This window comes from Acanthaster planci, linkage group LG10 (genome assembly GCF_054643075.1).
Source record: "Acanthaster planci isolate LZ-2023a linkage group LG10, COTS_SCS, whole genome shotgun sequence".
In the NCBI taxonomy this organism is placed as follows: Eukaryota; Metazoa; Echinodermata; class Asteroidea; order Valvatida; family Acanthasteridae; genus Acanthaster; species Acanthaster planci.
In genome coordinates, this window is record NC_141786.1 from 19,744,936 (window position 1) to 19,756,026 (window position 11,091).

An 11,091-nucleotide genomic window follows, 5' to 3' on the forward strand; every position below is an offset into this window, starting at 1 on the left:
CTGACTTGTTTTCCCCCCTCGAGCAGATCCTGAATGAACTCCAAGAATCTCTTGAGATAGTTTCAAAAATGAAACACGACCTCGATATCAGAGTAGAAAACGTAATTTCAGTAGTGCATACCAAGGCAGCTGAGATAAGAGCAGAGGTCACTGCTCAAGAAAATCGCACCATCCATGAAATCACAAATACCCAAAGCAATCGTCTTCAAAAACTAGCAGAATATGAGAAAACAATGAGTTTGGCATCGGAGAGAATACAGCATTCATTGGAGACAGCAAGAGAGGTGACAAGGACGGCAGCGGATAGTGAGTTCCTCTCACTCTACGCAACAATCAACAAAGACTTGAAATTGTTGGCAGGTCAAACTATTCCCAGAGTTGACAAGAGGCTTGGATTTTTGAAGTTCATGCCGAGTAAGGGCGTAGGTGACATCTGTCTGGGCAAGGTGGTGACGGAAGGAAAGTGGGAGCAGCGATGTGTGTTTGGTCGCAAGGGAAGCGGTCCAGGAAAGTTCAATTGGGCTTGTGGCATTGCTGCTCGTCAGCCTGATGAGGTTGCAGTGGCTGACTACTGGAACAAACGAGTTGTGATCTGCAGCATCGATGGTAACCAGAAAAGCACAATCCCGATGGAAGGACGTAAGTTTGGATAGAAACTGCTCACAGCGATACACTGGTGCTTTGTTTATCGTAAATAATTCATGATTTATTTTGGAATTACGATGTCAAACAGTGATGTATTCTGCCTGATGTGTGTGTTGGGGGGCAAATTCAAAAGCAAAATGCTTATTCAACATGATGGTAGGGAGACAAAATGTCGAAAGCCTTAGGCCTACTCACAGTCCCAACACCCTTGCTTCAATTTCGTGGTGTTGTTTTCTAAGGGTTTGTTCATGTTTTATAAATACTTGTAAATACACTGATTACTTTCTTCCTACTCACCTATGACGTAATCTAAAACAAACAGGCTAAACAACCCGTCGGTTGGGGGCAAGTTGCCGCCACTGGATACGCCACTGGTGTCAAGCCACATAACAAATCTAAAGGCTTTTGGCATAGTCACATGGTACCCAGACGGAGGAGGCTCTAAGTGAAAAAAATGATTGGCATGTTTATTTTTCCTGATATTGCAGGATATTTCATTCAGAGAATTTTCTTCTCTCCAAAAAGACTACAAGGCGGCTTAATTGTACAATACCTGGATTCTTAAAAACAAATCCAGTGAACTTAAATTCCGGATCAAACATTTTTTTTGTAAACATTCAGGCAAATATATGTCACATAACGACAAAACAGATATGCGCTTCAAATTCACTGCAACGAATGTTGGACACGTTGCATCTGCACAATGGTTCATGATCAACGTTTTGCCCCTTAAAGGCTCAAAGTGCATTTCTGTTTTTGTGAAGTATCTATTTGTCAGCGTTCATTTGTCCATGTTTAAATACTATGCAGCACAGGTAGTGGGCGGTAACGAGGAGAACGCCCTCTTGCTCCTTATTTTGATGGAAAATTTACTTTCTTTTCCTAAAGTTCGTTGCCATACTACCGAGTGTTCTAGTGTATTAATATTACGAACATTTTAACGCAAGCCTGGCAACAACAAAGGTTGAGAAGTGACTCCGGCTGGGCTTATTGTCGTGAGGAAAGGAAAAATTCCAAATTCCACGGACTCGCTAGACAGGGAGGGTAGGCTGTTTCTTTGACACTTCTTCCAGGAACCTCATATTGATTATTTCATAATAGATAGTTCCAGGTTCCCGGGATCTATTTGTCGAGGAAGGGAGAAGGGTTGATCCTAGGTCTCTGGCTTTGTAACTCTTCATGAACGTGGGTGATTGGTTAATGCTTTTCTTTTTGTCTTTCAACTCCAAACAGGGCCACGTGGCATTGCAGCTACACGCACCGGCAATCGGTTGGTGGTTGTTGAGGAGAACGCATCCCACGTGAAAGTCTTTGACAAGGACAACACGCTGGCTTTCCAGTTCCCCACAGTGCCACCGAGTGAGGTCGGTAAGACCGCAGTGAACCTCCCGAGTGTAGCTGTCAAGGCGGATGGGACCATTGTGGTTGGTGATGTCAAGAGGATGGTGCTGACCGAACACAGCCCCACTGATGGCGAACTCAGAAGCACCATCCCAGTCAAGATTAAACCTCGTTATGTGGCTGTTGACAGCAATGATCGAGTCGTAATCAGTAACTTTGAACAACAGTTAGTCGGTGTTGTTGATGGGAATGGTGATACACTGTTCACCATCAAACCTACCATCGATGGTGAGGTAGTTAGATGCTGTACTGGTGTATGCGCAGATAGCACAGGCATCTATGTTGCAATGCATAATGATGATGATGACACCGGTCATATCCACCACTATGACCCTCAAGGTGGCTTTCTCCACTGCATCGCAGAGGGTCTGCACTGGCCCCTGGGAATCACATTCACAGCAGATGGGCAACTGGCAGTTGCAGACTTGGATTCAGTGAAGATTTATGACTTTGTTTAATGAAACACAAACAAATCGATTTCCTTCCGTTTTCTTCGGGAGGAAACAGCAGTAGCATTAGTCGGAAATGTTGCAGTGTGTACAACATTGCATTCAATTTCATGACTTCTTTTTTAAATAGAAAATTAGATCCACAAAGGTTTGCGTAGGCTTACTGCATAGCAGAAATGGAAAGCAAACTACATCAAAATTTCACTGAGATGGGATTCAAAAGTATGGGAGCTACATAAAGTGCTTATCATTTAAACAAATTTCCTTTGTTAGTTTTGCATTATTAACTATATTTCCTCAAGACATATGAAGTATTTTCATAGTCCATTTAGCAGGAGTAAATGTATCCCAATATTGATGAGTTATGCCTACCGTAAGCGCTCACAGGAGATATGGGAAGTTGTTAGCTTGTCTCATCAAAAGAATCAGACTCATTTTAATGCAAACGTCTTGCAGGGGGTTACCAAATAGAGGAGAGTATAAAAACTGAAAAATAATATGTGAAGTCAAATTGTTCTCATTAAAATTCGCATAAAGTTTTAATATTCTCAAAAGCTTACTTTGTGTGAGTAGTGGGATAGCGAAGGTCTCATCATTTAAATGGTGGAGTACATTTGTAAATGTCGATGTGGAACTCACGTTTCATTTCCTTTGCAACTCTTTTCGTTTCCTTATGAACTCAAATATAAAATGAACTCAAATATAAATAGAAGGTTTGTTAGAGATTTTAATGATGTTTTTCTCTGTGGCAGAGGCAAAAGCAAGATGAAATGTAGGTTATAAAAAGCTTTATTGGCAAATTGCTTAATTTTTGTGAATTTTATTTACATAGTTTTAATTACTGACAGCAACAATATTCCAGACTCTGGTCCCGATAGCTTCAAAGTTTCCCCAAACCAAAAAGTTAAAAAGGTGGCACAATTAGGGGAAGGGATCTAACGTTAAAAGGAGCTCACAGTGGAGTAAATCTGCGTTGAAAACTGGGCAGGTGGAGGACGGGGAAATTGTGGGGGGGGGGCGATTTGCCCGGTCATGAAAATTCGACATGATGGGGGGGGGGCGATGTTCTTGATAAAAATGTACTTCTGTGATGTGTATTAAATTCATGCAGAATCTTTAACCAAATAGTATACTTATGGCTTTCTAAAATTGCTTTCGCTTTTCTGATACAGTGATATTGCATTTCAGTCGTTGGGAAATCCTGAAAATTCATCACAATCCGCTTTATTTTTTTTCTCATCACAAACAAAAGTGGGGATGATTTAATAGCCCATACCCCCACCAAGGGGGGTATATTTCCCCATCCCCCGGGATTTACACACCATGGGGGCTCAATAGTCAGTTCATGAACAAGTTGGAGAGGACGAGAGCTACAACTACGTATCTTTTAAAACGCGTTAGCGTTAAATGGACCATGCAGTAACTTCAAATAGCACTATGGTGTTTCCAAGTCTCCTTAATTTCATTTTCTTTTATTCTCATTTCATCTTTATTTTGGGGCCTTTTGTTTTACACTGGAAGGAACCTAAAGAACTGTGATGTAATTTCAGAGGCAGTTGAAAAGAAGGGCAAAGGAGCTGTATTTGAATTCTAGGCAAGAATTTCCGATATATGCCAAAAAATGATCACATCCAATTATGACACCTTGGCTTCAAGCCTGAGGGAAACCTTTTCAGCTGTGACGTATCTGCGTCTTGTACAGATAATCCCACTGGCCATGAAACGGACCTCTGATTTATTTCTTATTGTCGACGTTTTCTCTTACAAAATAGACAGGCCATGTTGCCGTGTAAATCATCACAGAACGACGTTATAGCAAGGAAAGGAGTTCAAAATGTCAAACGGAACTTGTCACGTTGAAACACGAGAAAAAAATGTTTCATGACTCACTGGCCTACCGTCATGAATTAGAAACTGAACTGCGGATTAGAAACAAAAACATTTTTCTCCGTGGAAACTATTCCACAAATAGTCAAATTATAATGCAGGAAAACACTACTAAAAGCGTTCTCCTGTCTCCCTTTATTGGCATTTATTTATTAGCACACCTGCTCACAACTATGCACGTTACATTTGAATAAAAACGTGTCAAAAGACCTCCAAATAACACAAGAAATGGGCGCCTCAGATATCCTGAGTGTCATCTTTATTACGATTTTGTACCCGCTCCTTTGGCGTAAAACGAAGCCTGCAAGATGAACTGCAAGATTGCAGTGCCCAATGCCTGGGCAATGGAACTATTGAATCATGTCGTTATTTCATTCACATCGGCACGATCAATTTCAAATAGTCAAGAGATGTTGACCATACTTGATGGCACTATCGGACACATTCCAGAAAGTGTGCCTGAAAATGTCTGCGTGTTGCTGCAATAGGATCTGCTGTATTCGACGTCATTGGTCTTTTCTTTCTATTATCTAATAATTATTCCTGGCACAAAGAGCGTGGGTTTGAAGTGTCCTTTTTTGAGGGGGGTCCTCAAATACAATTTGGAAGGAAAGTTTGGCGGCCTTGTCCGGGAGAAACAGACTTCAAAAACAGAAGAAATCAAATTGTTCCCACAAGTATTTCCTTCACTTTGAACTCGTTCATGCAGTTGTTTGTTCAAAGAAGAAAACCTTTCACAGTTTAATTTATAGAGGACCTTTGTTTCTAATTTGCCTTATCACGTAGAAATGGCGACAGGATCAGCAGTGAGTTCAGCTCTAGAGACGATCAGCAGACATCATCTCGAATGCCCCATTTGTAGTGAGAGATTCCAACGACCCAAGATACTGGACTGTCTGCATAGTTTCTGTGAGCAATGTCTGCTGACATACTGCAGCACGAAGCACCAGGGCTGTACAGAGATTCCTTGCCCCGTGTGTCGACAAGAGACACAACTTCCACAGGCGGGGGTTAGAGGGCTGAAAACCAACTTTTATCTGATCGGTCTTGTTGAGGAGATTGAAGTACAGGAAAAGTTGGTGTGTTCGGGTGAGACGAAGCTGCTCTGTGAGACATGTGATGATGGCAATGAGGCAACGCATCGCTGTCTGGACTGTGAACAGAATATCTGCTCACGTTGTCGAAGTACTCAGCTACGAACTGTTGTTTCAGCAAATCACACTATACCCCCATTAGAGGAAATTCGTCAAGGGAAGATTAAAGTGAAAAAGCTGCCTGAACAATACTGTCCAAAATGTCCGACCCACGAGGGGGAAGTTACACGATTCTTCTGCACAACGTGTGAAATGTTAATTTGTCGAGATTGTACCGTCATCAAACATCGCATACCAGAACATACCTATCTTGAAATAAAAGAGGCCGTGTCGACATACAGACAGATATTAGCTGATTTGTATTCTCCCCTTGAAAAAGTATTGAACCAACTCCAGAAATCTAAGGAGACAGTTTCAAGAATGAAGTATGACTTGGATATTCAAGTGAAGACAGTCACGACAGAAGTGCAGGACAGGGCAGCTGAGATAAGAGCAGAGGTCACAGCAGAAGAAAATCGCATCATTGATAACCTAAAAAACATCCAAAGCGATCGTCTTCAAAAACTGGCAGAATATGAGAAAACAATGAGTTTGGCATCGGAGAGAATACAGCATTCATTGGAGACAGCAAGAGAGGTGACAAGGACGGCAGCGGATAGTGGGTTCCCCTCACTCTACGCAACAATCAACAAAGACTTGAAATTGTTGGCAGGTCAAACTATTCCCAGAGTTGACAAGAGGCTTGGATTTCTGAAGTTCAAACCGAGTGAGGGCGTAGGTGACATCAGTCTGGGCAAGGTGGTGACGGAAGGAAAGTGGGAGCAGCGATGTGAGTTTGGTCGCAAGGGAAGCGGTCCAGGAGAGTTTGATGGGGCTTGGGGCATTGCTGCTCGTCAGCCTGATGAGGTTGCAGTGGCTGACTGCTTGAACAAACGAGTTGTGATCTGCAGCATCGATGGTAACCAGAAAAGCACAATCCCGATGGAACGATGTAAGTTTGTGTAGAAACTGCTAACAAACGATATACTGGTGCTTTGTTTTGTCATAAAAAATATTATCATTTATTTCGGAATGGGAGACTTTGAGACGTATGGTGGCGGCAGACAAACTGGTCCTTCTCCTCGGTTGTGCGCGTGCTCAGCACTAACACGAATTCCTAGAACTGCCTGCGAATGCTCGGAGCAACCAAAATGGACCGTTGTGCCTGCCGCCACTATGCGTCTCAAAGTCTCCCATTGCTTGGTGTCAAACAGCGACGTTTCAAGCCTTTGATGTGTGGTTGCCCTTGAGTTTGTATACCTATTCAAATCGTGCGTCTATGAAAATAGGGGACAATAGGAACCACGGTTGCCGAAGAGTAAGTTAGTACTTGCAAATATGCTGATTACTTTCTTCTTACGCACCTATGACGTAATCTAAAACAAACAGGCTAAACAACCCGTCGGTTGGGGGCAAGTTGCCGCCGCTGGATACGCCACTGGTGTCAAGCCACATAACAAATCTAAAGGCTTTTGGCAGAGTCACATGGTACCCAGACGGAGGAGGCTCTAAGAGAAAAAAATGATCGGCATGTTTATTTTTCCAGATATTGCAGCATATTTTATTCAGAGATTTTTAAACTCTCCAGAAAGACTACATGGCAGTTTAGTTTCGCAATGCATGGATTCATAAAAACAAATCCAGTGAACCTCGATTCCGGATCAAACATTTTGAAAGGGAGCGCAAACAGCCAAAGGGGATTTTTTTGTGGGCGGGGAAATGCAAAAAAAAATTATTTATTTTTGGGTCACAATTAATGGGGTACACATTAAATATATAAGGTTTTTGAAGTGGTTACGTATTATTTGTTTTCTTTAATGGTTCAAGTGAATGAAATGTTTTCTATTTAACCCTTTTAACGTTCAGGGAAATATAATATGTGCTTCGAATTGTTGGACACGTCTCATCTACATAGTGGGTCATGATCAACATTTCGTCCCGTAAAACTCAAAACGCATTTCTGTTTTTGTGAAGTATCTATTTACCAGCGTTCATTCATCCATTTTAATATTTTGCAGCACAGGTAGTAGGCGGTAACGAGGAGAACGCCCTTCTGCTCTTTATTTTGATGGAAACCTTACTTTCTATTCCTAAAGTTCGTTTCCCAACGACCGTGCAATCTAGTGTATTAATATTACGAACGTTTTAACGCAAGCCTGGCAACAACAAAGGTTGAGAAGTGACTCCGGCTGGGCTTATTGTCGTGAGGGAAGGAAAAATTCCAAATTCCACGAACTCGCTAGACAGGGAGGGGGAGGCTTCAATATACATTCTACATGAATCCTTGTTCACTTGCTATGCATGGACGTAGCTACACGTTTGCCGTTTTGTTTTTGTTTTTTGGCACTTCTTCCATGAACTTCATATTGATTGCTTCATAATAAATAATTCCAGGTTCCCGGGATCTATTGGTCGAGGAAGGGACAAGGGTGGATCCTATGTCTCTGGCTTTATAACTCTTCATGAACGTGGGTGATTGGTTAATGCTTTTCTTTCTGTCTTTCAACTTCAAACAGGGCCACTTGGCATTGCAGCTACACGCACCGGCAATCGCTTAGCGGTTATTGAGGAGAACGCATCCCACGTGAAAGTCTTTGACAAGGACAATACGCTGGCTTTCCAGTTCCCCACAGTGCCACCGAGTGAGGTCGGTAAGACCGCAGTGAACCTCCAGAGTGTAGCAGTCAAGACGGATGGGACCATTGTGGTTGGTGATGTCCAGAGGATGGTGCTGACCGAACACAGCCCCACTGAAGGGGAACCCAGGAGCACCATCCCAGTCAAGATTGAACCTTGTTATGTGGCTGTTGACAGCAATGATCGAGTCGTAATCAGTGACTGTGAACAACAGTTAGTCGGGGTTGTTAGTGCGAATGGTGATACACTGTTCACCATCAAACCTACCATCGATGGTGAGGTAGTTACATACTGTAGTGGTGTATGCGCAGATAGCACAGGCATCTATGTTGCAATGCATAATGGCAGTTACACTGGTCATATCCACCACTATGACCCTCAAGGTGGCTTTCTCCACTGCATCACAGGGGGTCTGCACTGGCCCCTGGGAATCACATTCACAGCAGATGGGCAACTGGCAGTTGGAGACTACTACTCAGTGAAGATTTATGACTTTGTTTAATGTAACACAAACAAATCGATTTCCTTCCGCTTGCTTCAGGAGGAAACAGCAGTAGCATTAGTCGGAAATGTTGCGGCGTGTACAACATTGCATTCAATTTCATGACTTCTTTTTTTATAGAAAATTAGATACACAAATGTTTGCGTAGGCTTACTGCATAGCAGAAATGGAAAGCAAACTACATCAAAATTTCTTTGAGACGGGATTTAAAAGTATGGGAGCTACATAAAGTGCTTATCATTTAAACAAATTTCCTTTGTTAGTTTTGCATTGTTAACTGTATTTCCTCACGACATATGAATTATTTTCATAGATCCATTTAACAGCAGTAAATGTATCCCAATATTGGTGAGTTATGCCTACTGTGAGCGCTCACAGGAGATAGGGGAAGTTGTTAGCTTGTCTCATCAAAAGAATCAGACTCATTTTAATGCAAACATCTTGCAGGGGATTATCAATTGAGGAGAGTATAAAAACTGCAAAATAATATGTGACGTCAAATTGTTCTCATTGAGAGTTACATAAAATTTTGATGTTCTCAAAAGCTTACTTTGTGTGAGTAGTGGGATAGCGAAGGTCTCATCATTTAAATGGTGAGGTACATTTGTAAAAGTCGATGTGGAACTCACGTTAGGAGGAATATTCCCCTCATAACTAAACTGTCCCTTTGTGTTGAACCGCCTTATTCATATTTGCCGTTGAATGTATATTACGAATTAATACCTCGTTAAAACAGGCCCAATGTCACCATTTGGAGGAGAGTTATATTAATTCAGTCCCCTTTGAAACTCCTTTCAAAATAAAATTCATTTCGTTTTCTTTTGAACTCAAATGAAAGTTTTGTTAGGGAAAGTTTTTGTTTTTCTCTGTGACACATGCAAAAGCAAGATGAAATTTAGGTTAAAAAGCTTTATTGGCAAAGTGCTTAATTTTTGTGGATTTTATTTACATAGTTTTAATTACTGACAGCAACAATATTCCACTTACAGAATATAAACGTTTTCAAAGACTATGCCTGAGTATTATTTAAAGGCTACATGACCTTTTCGTTTTTTTTAAATGTGAATATTTATCATGACGTAGGTAATTTACATTTTAACGGTTATTTCCATACCCATGGGTAAAGTAGTCACTTTTCGGCTGACCTCCTTGAATCTTTCCTGCACAAAGAAGGGTTGAACACGCATCTAGACCTCTACCAAATAAAAAAAAATAAGTCACAAGACTAGTTTTGACAGTGGACAGATTTACTGGATTATCCGTATGGTTGTATAGTTGCCCGTTGGACTATGTAGTGATATGATGTAAGCCGAACGTTATCAGTAATCAAGAAGTCTTGGGGACGTATCAAGAACCAGACCCGTAATACGACAGCTCTCCAGGAAGTTTGTGAGAGAGCTGTTAAAGGGTGCCATAATTGAGGTTGTTTAATTACTCCTGTTTGTTTGTCTGCGTGTGACATATGATCTGGTTGTCAGTAACGAAATCGTACAGTCTAAAGGAAAACCCTCTTGGGTATTTAATGACTTTTGTGATAAAGTCTGAGGTGTAGGGACATTGCTGTTGCAGTATGAATAAAATGTACGTAGTCTGTGTTTGAAAGAAGAGCTTTGCACATCGACCGCTTTCATTTAATGCTTTATTCCTTCAAGAAATGGAATTTCTTCCTTCTAGACTGTAGTTTCTGAGGCTGCCTACATGTATGTATGACAGTACCCCGGGTAGTTAGTTGGGTCAATACATCAAAGTTGAGTATTACAAGCGACATCTTGTGTGTCTCTCTACGTCTACATACCACGTCCGGTGCTTGTTGCATTCACGTTGAGAATGGCTTCCCTGTCCCGTCCCATTTCAACCATGTTGATTCTATAATTCTAGATATCCGTTTTCTTCCCTATCACATTAGTACTTGGCAACTAAATTGAAATCCGTAGAGAGAGTATCTCGAACGTAAAGCCTGTGTTAATACGCCTTTAGTTTTGTTTTTGGTAGCCGACGGGTTACGGGAATACATAAACAGTTTAAAGATAAAATAAAAAAGGATGAAACTTTAAAACAGTTCATTGGCAAAGTGCTGTAGGTTTGATGGATTTGGTTGTTTTGAAAGTGTTTATAGGCTTTAATATTTTCATAGGACTGTGCTTGAGTGAAAGCGACCTGACATTGTCAGTTTTGTCATGTGAATATGTATCATGACGTAGCTATAATATGCGTTGTGCTTCGGTTATTTGCATATCAGTGCGTCAGAGGCTGCAAGTCTCCGGCGTAAAAACGGCTTGAACCAGTGTCTAAGCCCTTATCAGAAAAACAATTTCCAAGAATAAGATGTATCGTATTATTGCACAATTACCCCTTTTGCTATGCAGTGAACTGATCATGAAACATGGCTGGCTATGTGCGTTGCCTGTATAGTGTATTCGGTGTAATGAACAGCCTT

General features: G+C 41.4%; 2 protein-coding genes across 5 annotated transcripts in view; both read left to right on the plus strand.

Moving 5' to 3' along the window:
* The window catches only part of LOC147797958 (uncharacterized), a 216,358-nt gene that overhangs the window by 8,885 nt on the left and 196,382 nt on the right, over positions 1 to 11,091 (plus strand). The gene's annotated exons all lie outside the window — the stretch shown is intronic.
* Positions 7 to 3,507, plus strand: LOC147797959 (uncharacterized). Its single transcript, XM_087141793.1, has 2 exons — positions 7 to 639; positions 1,879 to 3,507. Exons 1-2 carry the CDS (start codon positions 69 to 71, stop codon positions 2,502 to 2,504), a joined length of 1,197 nt encoding a protein of 398 aa, XP_086997919.1. The 5' UTR covers positions 7 to 68; the 3' UTR covers positions 2,505 to 3,507.